The sequence below is a fragment of the Pseudorca crassidens genome, chromosome 2 (assembly GCF_039906515.1).
Source record: "Pseudorca crassidens isolate mPseCra1 chromosome 2, mPseCra1.hap1, whole genome shotgun sequence".
Classification (NCBI taxonomy): Eukaryota; Metazoa; Chordata; class Mammalia; order Artiodactyla; family Delphinidae; genus Pseudorca; species Pseudorca crassidens.
The window spans coordinates 111424548-111441935 of NC_090297.1; the positions used below are offsets into that span (position 1 = coordinate 111424548).

Sequence of the window (17388 nt, forward strand, 5' to 3'; positions counted from 1 at the left end):
TTCTTTTTGTTAGAATATACTTGGTGTACCTTTTAAAATTTGTACGTTCAGTTTTTCTTTATGTTTTAGATGCGTCCCTTATAAATAGCATTTATTTGGATAACTGAAAACATTTGGTCTGACAATCCTCTTCTTTTGCCTAGAGCATTTAGTCCATTATTTTCAATGTGATTATGGAACTAGTTGGGTATATTTATTCCATTTTATTTTGTCCTTTCAATTTGTTCCATCTTTTCTGTGTTTTTCCTCCTTTTGAATTGATTTTTTTCCTCAGTTTTTCAGTCTCTACTAATTTGGAAGTTATAGACTCCATTTCAATGATATAATTGATGATAATTTTAATTATCTAACTCTGAAGTTACCAATATTTACCTTCCTTCCAAAAAATACCTAGATCACTTTTACTGCACTCCTCTCCACCACCTGACTGATGAATGATTGTCCGTTTTAGTCTCTTGATTCATGGAACAGAATCTCATTCTATGGCTCTTTCCTTCTTCCATCACCCTTCTACTCTGCTGGTCAAGGTACACTCTAGAGTCACTTTTGACATTTCCAATTTTCTTGTTATCCTATTTAGTTTTTGTGTTTTAAACGTTTTAAATGTCAGAATTACTGTATAAGCATTTCCCTTTCTCATTCTGGTTACTCCTCTGGGGAATCATACATGTGTGTAGAAGGTTGGTTCTTCTCCACCAGGACCCTGTATGTTGAATGTGGCTGAAAATCCACCTGCAAATGACTTCATCATAAAGCAAAGTTACTGGCTCAGGTAATTAGAAGAGTCAGTGGCTCCAAGGAACTTACCAAGACCCCCACTTCTCTCTTCCTCTCCTCTCTGCCTTCTGTGGTCTTGGCTTCAACCTCATGTTCCATGTGTTGGCCCCCTGTCAACCCCACTCTCTCCCTCATGAAACAAAAGGGCACATCAGTTCCTGACAAAATCTGTACCATACCTTCCTGGGGAAGCCTGTTTTTTTCCTGGTAGCTCCTGCTTAAGCCTTGGCTCTGAGATTCATTTGCTCATGTTGGCTTAATTTGGGCCATGTGCCCATCCCTTCATGAGGGTGATGAGTCCCTCTAATTGCCTTAGCCTGCCTTGGTCCACCATGGGTCTGGAAGTAGGATTACTCCTACCCAAGTGCACAGTGGAGATGGGGGAAGGGTAAATTCATCAAATTAAAATCCATGTACTATGGGCTGCAGAATTGGGGGAATGGATGTCGTGGAGGTAATGAATAATGGATGTCAGCTCCTCTTGATGATGTTCAGACAATACTAGATGATTATTTTCTCGTTTGAACCAAAACCAAACCGGATCTTAGGTTCTCAAATTTCTGAGTCAAGTAAACATTGCATTTTCATCCTTAGAAAAATTCTCTAGGAAACCTTAAGTATAAATCTGTTAGGATTCCTAAATTCTGATGTTCAGGCAGAGCTATGTACCTACCTTCTCATTCCAAGAGGTGGGAGGTGAGGAGGGTGTTAGAAGAAAGGGCAATTGAATCATGGTGTACAGGAGCTTACAGAAGACCTGACATATCCCTTGATGAGTGACTGGGGTGTGGGTGCCCCACTGCTATATGTATTCTTTCTTGAGAAATACTTGATGGCTTTTAAGTGATACCCCAGTGTTGGAAAGTAGGAGGTAGAACAGATTTGGAAAGAAGCTTTACCTAAGTAAAGAGGAAATCGCCCATAGGCAGCAGTAACATATTGCATTTGTGTTTTCCACCTTTGGTTTTCTAGGGGACAAAATTGCATTTTAAAGAGATGCTATTAAGTGTGACTTGTTCCCGGAAAAAAATGAAGTGTAAATTTCAAATTCATGCCACAAAAATAAAAGATAAAGCTCATTTTGGCTAGTGTTCATGTACTATTTGCAGTAGTGACTGAAATAAAGATTAATAACCTTGACCACCATTAGCATAATCCACTGTAATGCTGGATATAAAATTGCATCATTTTAATAATCTAATGTTTCCTAACCAGTGGGGATTCTTGTAGATTTGCAAGTATTAGCTCCAAATTCTTTAACTAAAGGCAGATAACAGTGAAAATGATCAATGCCTCTGGAATATAAAATATGTGATGAATTAGTTTGGCCAGTCTCAATATGCATATCTTTGTTTTCAGTGAGAGATTGATAATGCGGTGTGTGTCTGTGTATGTGTGTGTGTGAACATGTGTGTGGGGGAAGCAGGGCCTTTTATTTTTATCTAACATTTGCAAAATTGATGACGATGAATCTAGGAAGAACGTGGCGAGACTCTGGGCAGGCCTCAGCTTTCCACACCCGCACAGAAGGCATTCTCAACAGGGGGTGGCAACGTTCCAGTCCCGTTTCTGCCCAATTAGGCAGAAATTCTCTGTTTGATTTTGGGCCAATCACTTCTCTTGCCCCCCATTGCCTCTGAGTAAGGTAAGGGACGTGACTGACAAATGAGTTTCCCGGATGCCTGAGGGGTTTCCGATTCCCTGGGTTGCTGTATTTCTGTCTGACCTGCAGGGGGCAGTCTTACTCAGAGGGCCCTGAATTTAGCAGAATTGTCCAGTTCTGAGAACAGGGCCCACTTTCCGGTTCTAATGTCCCTTTCCCCCAGCTTTCGTGGGTATGCATAATGTAATAACGGGTCAAGTCTTCTTTAGGATAGGAGCCATTTGACTTAATGTTTAAATATAGTTAGGAAAGGATCCATGAGTGTCACATGGCAGATTACCCTGTTTTCGTTAGGTTTCATGAGACACCTACTAGCAAGGACAGCATGTTATTTTTAATCGTAACCTTTTTTGCCTAATGAAAAATGTTGGGATGGCCCGTCCGCTAATCCTCGCCCAGAGCTAAGGCCAAAGAAAGACATTAAGCCCCAGACAGACTGTATGTCAGGCAAAAGCAGAAGGCTGCGGCAGCCCGGCAGAGAAATACTGAGTGAACAATAACCTGGCGGCATTGTTTGCCAACACGTGTAGAGCCAAATGCAAATGAACACAGGTTCATGGGTCCAGAACTGAAAAGAAACGAGGGCAGGATGAAAGGAACGGAGTTGCAAGCAAATCCCCGTCTTTATACAAATCTTCTCTCCCCTGCCCCCTCCCCAATGGCTCCTTGCCAACTCGGGAGGGTAGAGATCCCAGGGGGCACTGGCCAGGCTGGGCACCTGCGGGTCTCACTTCAGCAAGCTCTGGATCGGCCCTCAACTCTGAGAGCCCCTTAGAACCCCTTGGGGGGGCTTCAGGGAAATGTGCAGGCACCACCCCAGACTCTGCCTTTTGAATCTCGGGGCTTGGGGGCACTGGCTTGGATGTTTTCAAAAGCTTCTGAGGTGCTTCCAGCGTGAAGCCAAGATTGAGAACCTTTGCTCAGATAAATGGAATGACTGTACTGTGTTACTGCCTGATCCTTTATTTGAACATAGCTGAAAGCGGCTTTATCACACAACAGTGTGTCTATACATCCTCATTGATAACAGCTGCTCACCTTGGGCACGGTTCTCCATTTCTCTCTAGGTTGTTAAAACTGGGTTAGGCAAAAAAATAAGACAAAACCCAAAACCAAAACTGGGTTAGGCACTAAAGCCGTTCATGTGCCTACTTGTTGGCAGGGCCAATCTCCTGAGTCAGACATAGCCATCAAGGCCAGGATAACCCTTGATTAAAGAGGCAACTTTTTCCAGGGGTCTCTGTTTCCAATCTAAATTAAGATTTCCTCCTTTAAAAATTCCTGTTTTCACAACTGTAGACATAGGGAAGGAAGAAGATAAAATTAAAGGAAATCAGCCGCTTGCATTTTTGGTTTTGTGTTTGTGTCAGTTCCCTTCTTGTTTTTATTGAATGCCGTCATACTGTATCAGCATTCGCCAGAACATTTAAAAAATGCCCCTTCTCTCCAGCTTCAGTTTAAGAGGAAGTGGCAAAGGCCATAGACTCAGCTTACCCGCAACGGCACAACTCTCAAACTTTGCACAAAGAAAGAGATGCAGTCTCCCACCCAGACCTCCAAACCCACAATCCAGCCCACCATTTACATTCCAAGCCTGGGCCTGGGCATATGGTCGACATACATTCTTGGTCTTACTCATCCAAAGGTGGCCAGCAATAGAATTTGAGCCACCAAGTTTCCATTCTCCCCACCCCCCAAAATGTGCTGAAAAATCTTTGGTTGTATTTTCAGTTTAACTCCTGACTTAGATGTCATTTACTGCTTGGTTTTCTCTAGCTCAATTTTCCCATTTGAATAATGGGAATAATGTTTGTCATCTACCTCACAGAGTGACAACTAACTTATTGACATTTGACATTTGAGGTCCTTGGATGAAAGGTTGTCTATAAGTACGAAGTATTGTTATTTCGTAATCATTGCGTTGGTGTATGTATTCATTCATAAGGAATTTTGGGAAGAACAGCAGAAATATAGCTAGATATATATTTTTTAAATATTTTAACTTAGAAAAAGTCCCAAAGAGGGGTGTTTTTTAGGTGTTTTGAAAGCACCTAAGTTGCATTTTTGTTTTTCTTTTTTTTTTTTGTCTAGAGCTACAGAAAAATTCATGGGGAGGAAAGTAAGGGTAGGGGGGTTTCCATTTGGGGAACTTGATTTGCCAAGCCTTCTTAATGACGATTCCACAAATGTGGCTGCAGCTGTGAGGACAGCTGGAGAGACCTGTTGTCTTTCTGGTGCCCTCTGATGTTTTGCAATGTCTCTTCTGATTGACACCATGACTGGGTGTTGCCGCTCTGGCCTGGCCCTGGCTGTCATGAGGGCGTTGCCACTTGGGCAGGGAACTGGAGAGAAGATTTAAGTTGGTTTGAAGAAGTAAAATTCCTCCTTGAGCTCATGAGCAGAGCCATGGAAACCTGAAGACTTCCCCCTGGGGCTCTGGGGAGCTTCTAACCAGAGAAGTGAGTCCCTTACAAGCTGTCACACCATAGAAAGAGAAGACCTCTGGCTAAGGTAGACAGGCTGATTGATACAGGTGACTGTATTATTGTAGAAAGGCAGGGCACAGGAGCTCTAGAAAGTTCACTGGGGTCCCTCTGCCAGCCTTCTAGGACAGGTTCTCACCTGGTTCAGGGAGAGAACTTCCTACTTGTCCTTCTGTGTGTGCTGCTAAAAAGGAAGCAATATTTAGAGCTGATTTAAGCCCCATCCCGTGCAATTTAGTCTGTCCAATGCCAACAAAACCATGCCTAGCTCACAAAGACCAGGCCCTTCTGATGCTGATGTGTGAAGAGAACTGGGCACTAGACTGAACAAAAGGTTTGCTTTTGTTAAAATGTTTAAAATGGATTATAATGAAATTATAGAATCACTGCAACCACTCTTACTTATGCACTCCTGCAAAGGGAAAACAAAGTCACTGAAACAGAAAAATTGTTCCCAAAGGCAAATTCGGTTTCCTTTTTGGTGACCTGAGAAAGTTGACCACAATTCCATTCAAAACCTTCAGGCACTTGACTTTTTTTTTTTTTTAATATCCTTTACCTTTTTAATAAAAAGTAAAAAACAAACAAAAAAATACATCGATGTCCTGAATAGAACCTCTCTATGTAAAGGTCTCACTAAACAAATAAACATAGGACCAGACAAAAGAAATGGAGCTGCGAATAGCAATATGATATATAATGAAGCATTTATATATGTATGTATATATTATATATGAATGTGCGGGTATATGTGTGTGCACCTATGTACGTATAAATATGTAAATATTTGCCTACATATGTCACACACACACATAGATATTTATACTGACCTCTTTAGATTGAAGTCCAAGGCACTTTTTACAATGAACAGGTTAAAGCCATTAATTCAGAACATAACTGTTTCTGGGTACATATCGATTTATGGCGCCAATATCACAATTCACATCTTTCCTTGCTTACTTCGGAGTGTCTGGTTGGCGTAACGAATAAGAGGCTTGGTTTTAAAAGAGATTAGGAATGTTTCTAGATGGTTAAACTAACTTCTCTTGCTAGTTTCCTGTAGGGAGGAGGGTTCCCACTGGTGGGATGGTGAGTTTCTCAAGGAAGGAACACAGATGCAGCTCTTTCTGTACTATGCTGAGCAGAAAGCCAGGTGGCCTTCCAGGGGACCTGCCCTGAGGAGCCACCTGATATTCTGATGGCCCTGCCAGCGTACACTAAAATGAAAATCTTAAAAAGGTGCTTTGACGTGGCTCAAGGCAATGAAGTGAGTACTTTTAAAATTAGACTGGGAAAAGACTGCTTCTCTGTGTACACCACCCAAGCTATATGACCTCAAGGGGAATTTTAAGATACATTTGTTTTTATCATTATGATCATAGAGGACCTTTACTTCCTCAAATAATTCTGTAGATGAGGGTCAAGGAAGAAATGGCTTGATCTTCTGATTATTAATTTTGTTGGCCAGTGATTCTCAACATTTAATATGTATACAGATCCCCTGGGGACCTTGTTAAAATGCCCAATGTGATTAAGTAGGTCTGGTGTGGGGCCTGATATTCTGCATTTCTAACAAGTTCCCAGGTGATGGTAATGCTGCCAGTCCATGGACCAGGCTTTGACTAGCAAGAGTTAGCATATAGCTATATACCTGAATTACTGTCCAAAGGTCTGTTTTCCCAAAATCAGGAATTTGTATTGGTTCCCTTGACTCTAGATCGAATAATAACTTTGAGTAGAAAATCAGAACACTCTCTATAAATGTACAAGTCTTAGTCTGAGAAAGGCTAGAAGGAAAAGCCAAAAGAGCCAGTTCTATTTAGTAGCAGAAAAGTATTACGAGATAAATCAATTGCCACCAGTCCATTCATCGGTCAATTACAAAATTGAGAAAAACTCATTTCCATCACCCAGTGAGTGAGTAACTTGCTAAAAACTGGTGCCCTGGTGTTCTGATGGCTTTAATGAAGCTCTGCCTAACATGTTATGGGGAGCAGTACAGAGAGAGAGAGAACTGAGAGAACTCAGCTCAATAAGAATAAAATGTGTGTCCAAGTTAGGTCTCAGCTACACAGGCAGATTGAAACTGGGCATTTAGATATTTCTCTTTCGAATGGCATGACTAATACCATTGAAGCCCCAGCCTCACCTATATTTAAGCTCAAATGAATGGAAGTGTGAGAGGGTTCCAGCCTCTTTCCCAGGAGAAAACCTGCCATTTTGCACTATCAGTATATCTGGGTGAGTCGTCAGAGATTGTGAAGGGAAGAGATGCGCATACTCAGTTGAATCTACCCTGATGCTACTTGGTTTGCACCTGTGCAATACTATACGGAGTGATGGTAACAAATGAGGGTCCTCGTTGGGAGGAGGCCCACTGATTCTAGGAAACCTCTGTTCTATAACCAAACACATCCTGTTTTCATCTACAAATAGTCCTTTGGTCAGTCAAAGGAGGGAAGTGAGAAATTCTACACGTGTGTCTCAGAGAAGGTGGGGCATGGATGTCATAGTTGCCAAAGTAGAGAATTTGCCACAATTTTGCCAGTAAAGGAAAATATCTTGATTGAAACTCTTCCTTCCTCCCCGCTGGAGTAAACTAGCAGAAAAGGAAGCCCAGCTCTCTGCGTGTCCCGCCTCTTCCCCTCAGTCCCTCAGGAGCTGTGCTCAGTGTTGTGGATAAACATGTGCAAACCCCTCACCCTCTAGGGCACTGCTGACTCAGGAAAGCACACCTGCACACCGGCCTCTCATTGGGCCCCGGGTAAATGGAATTCCCATCCCAGTTATACTCTGACACAGAGAAACTTATAATGCCTAGAATTTTGAGTCTCTTGTGTCACAGGAGAACAAGACTCTTCCTTATGCCCCATTCTGAAATTGCCAAAGGAAACACCAGTTGACTGTGTTTGAGACATGTCATTTATGGAAGAGGTTCTTTGCATTTATATAGAAAGAGCCTGCACTTTTATTAAACTGGCTTTGCACAGCTACTAAAGGAGTGATGGCTTTTAAAATCTCTTCTGAAATGGCTTGAAAGAATTTAGGGTAGAATTAGTCATCTAAGCTGGAACAATGTTCTTTTGTGTCTAATAGTCACGTCTCAGAGAATTAGAATATGGCAGTTCTGTAGGCTGAGGACCCTTGGTCTGGGTGTCAGGGAATCACTAACAGTGATGTGTACTCAGAAACAGTCGTTGGGAGAGCAGGCTGACACCGGACCTGCTAAAGACTAGTTTGATACAAAATGTTAGTTGAAAGTTACAATATATTTTATAATATAGCAATATATTTCATATTTAAAATAAACTGTTATACTTTCTCCTATCATTAAAAAATAGCAAGCAGTACAGAGGCAAGATGCAAATTCATATTGAAGCTCATCTGATTCTGAATATAAACACATCAGTTTCTGAGTTCACCATGAAAATGTTTCCTCCATTAACATCTGTTGCTCTCTTTTGTTGTTCTCTTCTGGTCAGTGCAGAATGGAGAGTCTGGGACCAGCACTGAGTTGTTGCGCCATTAAAAAGTGTGTCTGATGAAGGTGGATCAGTCCTGGTTGAGATTCAAAGACTGAGACAATATGACACAGGTAGAGAATGTTGTTTATTCCCTGTCCTTCTTCTGTGAACTTGGATGTTGGCTGTTCCGATCAGATTGATATTTGCTTTGTCTATATATATATATATATATATAATTTTTTTTTTGGCTATAAATTCAGCATCTCTTTGGGATCCGAACTATAGGTTGGTGTTGAATTTTGTGCTTTTCCTCCATCAGCTTGGTTGGTCACAACGTCTCTTTTGTTTGTTTCAACACATGGTCCAGGCCCAAGAGTACAGCTTCCAGAACACGTTTCTCAGGTGTGTAAACAACTGTGGCAGGGCACTTGGCACCTAGATTTGGAGGTCATACGTTGATGATTTGATAATGGTTTTGTTCAGAGGGAACTCCAGTTCACGTTTGGGCATTTCCAGTAATGGTGTAAGAAAAAAAGATCACAGTTATTTTTTTTCTCTATCTGTATGTATTCATATACCATTGCACTGAGTACTTTTAATAAGCTTCGGTCTATTTTAGTAAAAATCTACATATTACTTGTCTGACAGGAGTTTACTGTTTACTATTCACACAGCCTGGCACAAGCTTTCAGGATGAAGAGCGCTCACCTATATTCTACTGCCAGAGGCAGACACTTAATATTGCTATCCCTGTAACATTCCTTTCTTAGTGGTATCAATGATCCCGTTCCCACAGTGTTTACTTTGGCGGCAGTAGAGAAGGAAGGGATACTGTCCAGGGCGTCATTAAGCTGACTGGCTGCAGGGAAGGGAAGGGGCTGTTCCCGCCTACCAGGAAGCCACCAGATAGCTGTCTAAGGTACTGAAACCGAATGCCGCAGAGTCAATAGGGGCAGCCAAATGGCCACTGATGGAGCCTTCATCTGCTTCTAAGCAACATCCAGGGAAGTAGGATGATTGTGTAGAACTGGGACGTACTTTAGGATTTAAAAGCAGTAACTTTAAAAGAGCAGTAACCTACTGGTAGTGCAATGACTTCATAGTGTCTCAGTTGCGGTACTGTGATGGTAGCAACACCATGGGTTCTGGGATGAAACACTGGTTCTTAATTTGGGGTGCACTGTTTGTTGAGGTATGCTCTGAAGGAGAGAGGTCCTGGAACTATGTGCTAATCCCATACTTCTCCCTGCTAATTTCACATAGGTTGATATGTAAGAATTACTTTTTGGTAACTATTGACTACATTCAGAGGCAACATCAAAGTGTGCACTTGCCAGAGTCAGTCTGGGCTGCTGTTGTTGGCAATAGTGATTTCATTTTAAAATCTATTGAATACTTTGTACTTAGGAATATTAACTGTTACCTTCATTTTAAGCATAGAGAAATTGAGGTATGAGGTGGTTATATTCATTGGCCAAAGATGTGGATCCAGTGTTAGAGTTTTATTTATTCTGATTCTGCGTCTCTAGTTTTCTTCTCTTCCATCATTACTTATTCACAAGAAATTATCAAAAATCTAAGGGGGAAAGCCTCAAATATTATATATTAAAATCATTGTTTCTTCAATGCTGTTTCTTCTTGGCCTTTAATAAATAACAGCAGTTTGCACTTGCTCAGCACTTTGGAAATTACTTGCACGCACATTTTCTATACCTCTTCAGTTATGAGATTGTTGTTACACCACTGGTACTTGCTGAGGTCAGAGGTTAGTGGTGATGCAGGGCCTTACCCCTCTTATTCTTTTGCATTGCATTAAGCATTTCTAGAGATATGATGTCATGAAGTTACATATTATGAGGATGGCAAGAGCAGTTCATAGACACTTCATGATAAATTTATTGATGGTGATCACACATATGTGGTCTTTGATCCAAAGATGCAGATTTTTATTTGGACTTCAATCTAAGGAGGAGTGACTCCCTAGTCTGCTATAATTTACCAACTGATGCTATGTCCTGAAATTCCACTGAGATTAGTGGTCTTAAAGTATCACAGTACATCCCTGACTTTACAGTACATGAAGCTATAATATGGCTTAAGCGATGAGGGGGTGGCTCTGTATTTTTAATTCAAGTGTCTAGATATTTTAGGGAATATTAGAGTACTTTTACCTGACACTGAGTTATCAGAAGGATTATAGTAGGGGCTCTGCCACTGGGTCATCCTTCCAGGAGTGGGCAGAACTCAATCAGTTCAGTACTGGAGTGAGGTTACTGTAATTAATAGTTTTTCTGTATAGCCAATTCTTGAGTAGATAATTAAACCTCCTCCACCACCAAACTTGAAATTACAGAACAAGAAGTCATGGCACGAGAATCCACCTGCACCCTTTCCCCATCTGACTAAGATGCTGAGGCTCAGTGGAATTAACCAAAAGATGGGCTGTAGGAAGAAAACCTGGGTGAGCTACACCCTAATCAATACCTAAGTCATCAAGGGTTGATTGTACTTGCAGGAGAATGGGCAACTTCCCCACATAAAGCTGAAAAACCAGCACAGAGAAGCAGCCTCCCATTTACCACTGCAGGATCAACATGCAGATTTGATCACTTGTTCTTTTTCCCGAAGAGTAAGTACTCTTTCGCCAAGGATAAAAACCATACGTAGCTATTGCACTACCAATAGGTCCAGTCATGCTACAAATGCCCATATGTTTCTAGGATGCCAGTGGCTACTGCTACTGGAAATATCTCCAACCACTCTCTTTGCTAGTGTTGCTAGGTTATAGGTCATCAGGATTTACCTAAGTGAATAGCATTAGTGGTGGGTTAAAGAAGAGTCACCCACAGATGGTGATAGGTCAATGACAGTCTACACACACTTTTTGGCAGGAGGAGTAGCAGTGGAATCTTGCATGCCATTTGTTTGAAATTCAGATTAAATCCCTATTTGTGTGCACATGCACACACACACACACATCACAGGGTTACGGGGGAATGGGAAGGGTGACCAGGAACTAAGAATTGAGGGCTGTAGGTTAGATGATTGGGATTGGCATGTTCAGGTTGACCTGTCAGCGCTCTTCACTTCATTTCTTTGTGAAATGAACTAACGCCACAAAGAAACCGCATGGTTATTTCATCTGCTTATTGGTCTGTTTATATGTTCAGCTGTCACTGAAAACAGGAGCACCATTGCTGGGACATAAAAAAGGAGAGGGATCTTTTAGATAATCAATAGTTAAAAGGACAAGCAAAAAAATGTCAAAGCCAGCAGCAAGTGTGGCATCTATGGTGTGCAAAGCAACCAAGGAAAGTGCTCAAAGGAGTTATCAAGATAAAAATGAGGGCATCAAGGGAAGAGCACAGCAATGAAAAGAGATATAAGAAGAGGTTGAACAAGAGACCAGCTCTTCTTGAAAGAGTGGCCTTTCTAGGGTGGTCTACCTTTTGCTGTCTGATGATTCCCTTGCCCTTAGAAGACCAGGCCCAGTGCTGTAGAGGAAAAGTCTTCACAGCTAGACTCTGCCTTTGGAAAAGTGGCGATGTCCTGTACAAAGTGAAACCCAACAGGACAGCCATCCACAAATGACACCTTTCTGTTTTACCCTAAACAGATGAAATATTCCCTACAGTATGATTTAAGTCCCCACAAGCAGACGTCAAAGACCTCAGAATGAGAAATGTGATGATTAGTATGATGGTTTTCACATCACAAACATTATGCATGGTTAGATGATGGAGTGCGGAAAATATCACGCATCCCCATGCCCTCTCCTCACAATGCCTGTCGTACACTGGCTCTGGATGTTTCTGGAGTCCCTTGGAGTTTGAGATGTATTACAATAGTTTCTGCACCAAGATTAACGTGGCACAGCAGGAACAGGATACTGACAAATCCCTGTCACCTTATCTTACCCACAGGGTTGCCTAGAATCTCCCTTTATCCTCATAACCTTACACTTTGAGGTGGTTTTAGGTCAGGTAGAAAGGACCAGCTGGGCCACTCACCATCACTTCTCCCAGCTCTCAGGTGAGGCACTTGACCCCTTTGCGCTCCTAACATCTGGGGCTGTAAACCTGTTGCTGGATAAATAGCACTGAGCAAACCCCCCTGACAATACTTCTATTCATGCAGGTGTCCTGGGGTCGCACCTGTTGGCGCATGTGTGTGCTTGCATGGACAGATCCCGCCCCCCTTCCCTCACACACATACACCTGATCATGCGCTCCAGTGGAACACAGCTTGTTTGGATATAAGATGAAAACTCTGCAGAAGCTGTTATTTTTAGAAGGCTGCTTATCTCTCCAGAATGCCAATTTTGGCTTGTCATTCATCTCAGAGCAAGCATGGTGCATACCCAGGGCAAAGCACCCTGTTTTGTGTTTGAAGCAACCTGCATCTTCAGTGAAGCTCAGGACGTGGCCGACACTGGCAAACTACCTGAACTGACAGCACCCACATCCCGATTCAGACCAACTCAATGTGCATTTAGAGAGTGCCTACTGCGTGCAGGGTAAGGTACCAGGTCCCTCTTTATTTGGGCCAGGTGCAAACCAGAAAAGACCTGGGTTGACTGTGGGATGTGTATGTGTGTGTGTACATGCACACGCTTGCAAATACACAGGTTTATATGGGTATTAATATTGGATGGAAAGTCTGGCTTTTTATTTGTCTATTTTTCTTTCAGTCTAAATTTTGTTTTATGACTGTGCGAGGGATGGCAGGAAAGCATGTCTGTCTTGGCAAAAGCTGTGGGCAGCTCTCCCTTACTTTGTCATCCAGGGGCTTCCTTAGACAGAAGGAACGCAGACAGGTGGGCTGGAGGACCCCGGGGTGAGGAACCCATCCCCCAAGCCTGACACCATGCCCTCCCCCCGCGGGACCCTCCTCCGGGCTGGCTTCACTGCCGGCTACTTCAGTGCATCTGAGCTCCCACCCCCCACCACGTGAAGACCTGAGATTGAACGTGGGTGTCTGTTCTCCACCAACTGTGCCGCAAGGGCCCTACCAGAGGCGTCGCTTCCTGTCATCTCCTCTTGCTGCTCCCGAGTAGAGGCACCTAAACAGAGATCAGATTTCTGGTTTCAAGGCATATCAAACCAAGCACGCTGAATGAACATGAGTTAGTTAATTAGCTCGGTCTCTCTTCTTTACGTTCCCTGGTCTGCATGTTCCTTGATGGCAAAGCGACCAGGAGAGAGTTGATTTGCATCTTAAGACCTATGGGTAATGCTTCTGAAGTGGGGAGTTTTATTTAGCAACTGCTTGAACTCGTGTACGGGGTTGGGAAGGAGGTGGAGCTGACCCCGATTGGGCTGTCGGAGAGTGGGGTGTGGGTGGCGCCCACTGCCACGCTGACGCCCCGGGCCTCCGTGAGGGCAGACAGGAACTGCCGCTGCTGCTGGCGCAGGGTGTCCGCGATGAGCAGGGGCAGGGAATTGACGCTGGCGGTGAGGTGCTCCAGCTTCGACTCCAGACTGCCGATTTGTTTCTCCAGATCTTCGCTCCGATCATTGAGTTCTGTGATTAAGTCATACATGACGTTCTGCATCTGTTTGGAGAGACAGGGAGACGACAGGTCATTGCAGAGGAATCTTGAAATTACACTTGAAATACAACTCCTCCAGGGATCAACTTCCACACCGGCCGTGTCGGATCTGGCCAAGGACAGAGAAACAGTTTACTTTCTTGAAGACTTGGAGGCTCAAATGGCACAGTGGGTTTTTGTGTGTGTGTGTTTTTGTCTGATTACAAAAATAATGTATATTACTTATAAAAATAGATTAGAAAATATATAGCCTGGAAAGGCAGCACTTTCTTCTTCAATAGAACAAGTCCCTGAAGTGTCCTCGTGTTCTTACTTCGTCCAACCTCTCAGCTCACAGGGCAATGGCACCTACTGATGAAAGAGACGGCTCTGTGGTGGGGAGCGGACAATGCAATAGACTTAGCATTGGTAGGCCAGGGTTCAAGTACACGTCTGCCACTCACTAATAATGTGCCTTCCCTCATGCCCCTTAACCTCTCTGCTTGGTTGCCTTATGAAATAGGAGTTAATAATAACAACACATAGTTATAGAGCTGTTGCTCCCCCCCCGCCGCCCCAACTTTCAACACAGCAGGCAGAATGTACAACGTAACTCACTCAGGACTGGGCTGTAGTGAAAGGGAGCTGCCTCGCTGAGGTTACAGCCCCTCTCCTGCCTGGTCAATGAGGAGGGACATTGCCTCAATGTGGGACACCCCTGAAGGGCCAGTCCACCTCCGGAACTCCCGTGGGTTGGTCGAGGCCTTTGTCAGTCAATCGTATCACAGTTCAGCCTCTCCCTCTGCCCCATCCTGCTTCCCTTGCTCCCCAACAGGTGCTGTCCTGATGGTGTCCCCAGTAAACCTCCTGCTCTCGGTGCCATCTCCCAGTGTCCCAGGGACCCGCCCTGTCACCACTGCTCACTCCCCACACATCCCATGGCCGACAGCCTCACCTCCTCTCAGCCTCCCCTTAAAAATCATCTCCCCCCATTGCCCTTGTTAACATGGCACTTTGGTCCCACCTCTACCCCTGATCCCGCTAACCCTGCTCAACTCTTTTCTTTTCTTCATGCCACCTTCTAATAAACTAACTAATTTGCTATTTCTTCTGCTTATTATTGTCTGTTTTCTCCCCTCCAGGGCGGGGACCTTCGCCTGTTGTGTTCACGGATGTGTCCCAAGGGCTTAAAACAGCATCTGGCACCCAGGGGATGCTCAACGAACATTGTTTGATGGACAAGTGTACATAAACATGCCTAGCAAGGGGGTCTGTCCCACGTGGTCGGCACTAAAAGACGTTGGTAGAACTAATGAATGAATAAAGTGCTGGCACAGGGGCAAATCACCGTCCCTTCCATCCTTTGGCCAATGTAGGAGTTTAACTGATGGGAAAAGACCTTTTGCGCCACAAATTATTTCCATATACCTAGAGAGTTTCTCAGCATTTCCCACCGAGACCTGAGTGGCTGAAGGAAAGGAGAGAAGACTCCCGAGGGGGCCCAGCCCAGGGCCTGCCTCTGGAGAGCAGGTGTTCCGTAAGCTTTTGTGAATGAACATTGAACGAGGTCGTGAGAGCAGGGGAGCAAAAATGCGGTACCTCCAGGGAACTGTCAATAAAATAAAACTTTAATGTAATAAAATAAACTTGTCTTCTGAGAGTTAAGTTATAAAACCAGGTCAGAGCAGCACTGAACAAAGGCAGCTTGTGACAAGTGCACCATTTTCGGTCCTACATCTGCTCTTTGTTCCCTGGCTCCATGAGAGGCCATTCATTCAGGCTGTCCCCACCTAAAACCCGGGCGTCATCCTCTCCCTCTGGCCCCATATCTCACCAGTACAAAGTCCTGCCCACCTTACGTCTACCCATCCCTCAAATTCAGTTCATTTAATTGAAATGAAACCACTTTTGTTCCAACCGTACCACCATGGTTCTGACTATCCTCTTACCAGGCAACTTTCTGGTTATAATTTGGCTTCCCGGGTTGGGCTGTAGAGCCCTTATCTAGGTGACAGTCACATGTCTCCCTGCAAACTAACACGGGACATCAGACTTGGGAGCAAGGCTCTTGGGAGACTTCATGCTCTCGGGTGTTCCTGTGGGCCAGGTTGGCGGTTGCTTTGTACCCTCCCAAATCCCACCTGCAGGCACTGTGGCTCTAGGGGCTTCTGGTCATCTGCCAGTGACACCCTGTCCTATTTTACCTGAAATTTCAAGTTACTCCAGGAAGATGCAGAAACCATTGGTGCCCGTGGGGGCCAAGGTAGTAGGGAATGAGGTGAACGAAAAAAAAAAAGTAAAGGAAGGTGGCAAAAAATGAGAAGCCAGAAAGGAGATGGGAGAAGGGGGATTGAAAATGTAGTGATACCTTCCCACCAGGAAATTGGCTGCAGCCCCAGAGGGAGCCGTCACAGAGGTGGAGCGAGGCAGCTCTGCTTTGCAAAGGGCAGGACTCTTCTGTGGCCGCCTCAGAGGAGAGCGTGACTTTAGAGGCAAGAGTGCTTCCTTCATTAATTAACATTCACAGAACCTCTTCAGGGTGCATGTTCTTCCCAGAACGTACAACACCACAAATCTATTTGACCGCAGGGGCACCCTAACGAGCTCTGGACTGAATCCGGGCCCCTGGGTCTCAGCCCCAGCGCTGCAGCTCTCCAACAGCCCGACCTTGGGATGGTCTCTTTGGACCTTGGTTTCCTCATCTATATTCCTAATCAGAACTACCACATGCAAAACTGTTGTAGTTCACAAAGCATTTTCACAGATACCATCTTATTTGATCAGTGGAGCCTCAGATGTGGGGAATGATTTTTACACTTCAATGGAAGACACTGAAGCTAGCATACAAAGCCTCCCAGCGTTCCCCCACCCCATCTCTGCCACCCTACGAGCAAGCTCTTCAATACAGCAAGTGTTATCTGGAGGCCACACTCCCTTTTCTTAATCTAGAAAGGACCAAAGGACAGGGGTGGAAGGTGGTGAGCTGGGAGGATGAAGCACAGAAAGAAAAGGGAGAGAACACTGTTATTATTGTCTCCCGTGTTCTGCTGCTTTTGGTGACAGGATACCAGGGGGAACGTGGACCAGTGTGAAAGACGCTAGGCTGCTGCCAGGACCTTGGCTGAATCTCCTGGGAGGAAAGACGAAACACTGGATGGATGTCAGAGTTCACCCTCCCTGCAGGTCCCACACCACTCCCAGTAGCCCTGCAGATGCTTTCCCTTCACCCTCTCCTCCACACCCTTTCTTTCCAGGTAACTTGCTCCCAGGTTATTGATGGTTTCGTTCCCCCATCCAATTCACGTGAGCCTCTTTCCAGTTCACTGAGTTTTTTGCTTCACCCAGTCTGCTCTGCACGGGGCCCTGTCTCTGTGAGAGGCGGTGGCTGGCACTGAAGAAACGCAGGCTTGAAAGTCCAGTGTGCCCGCTATTCCCAGGAGAACACCAGCCACAGCCTGTCCTGCCAGGTGA

The 17388-nt window shown here is 44.4% G+C and overlaps 1 protein-coding gene across 3 annotated transcripts in view; it reads right to left on the minus strand.

The window, feature by feature from the left end:
* Window positions 1-8570: 8570 nt before the first annotated feature.
* The window catches only part of KCNN3 (potassium calcium-activated channel subfamily N member 3), a 186293-nt gene continuing 177475 nt past the window's right edge, over window positions 8571-17388 (minus strand). For 2 of the 3 annotated variants that reach the window (XM_067727963.1, XM_067727960.1), the window contains exon 8: window positions 13618-13941. In XM_067727963.1, the coding sequence (XP_067584064.1) occupies window positions 13645-13941 (297 nt within the window). In that variant the 3' untranslated portion in view covers window positions 13618-13644. Of the gene's footprint in view, window positions 13450-13617; window positions 13942-17388 lie in introns of those variants that run through there. The other variant, XM_067727962.1, reaches the window with a different exon arrangement.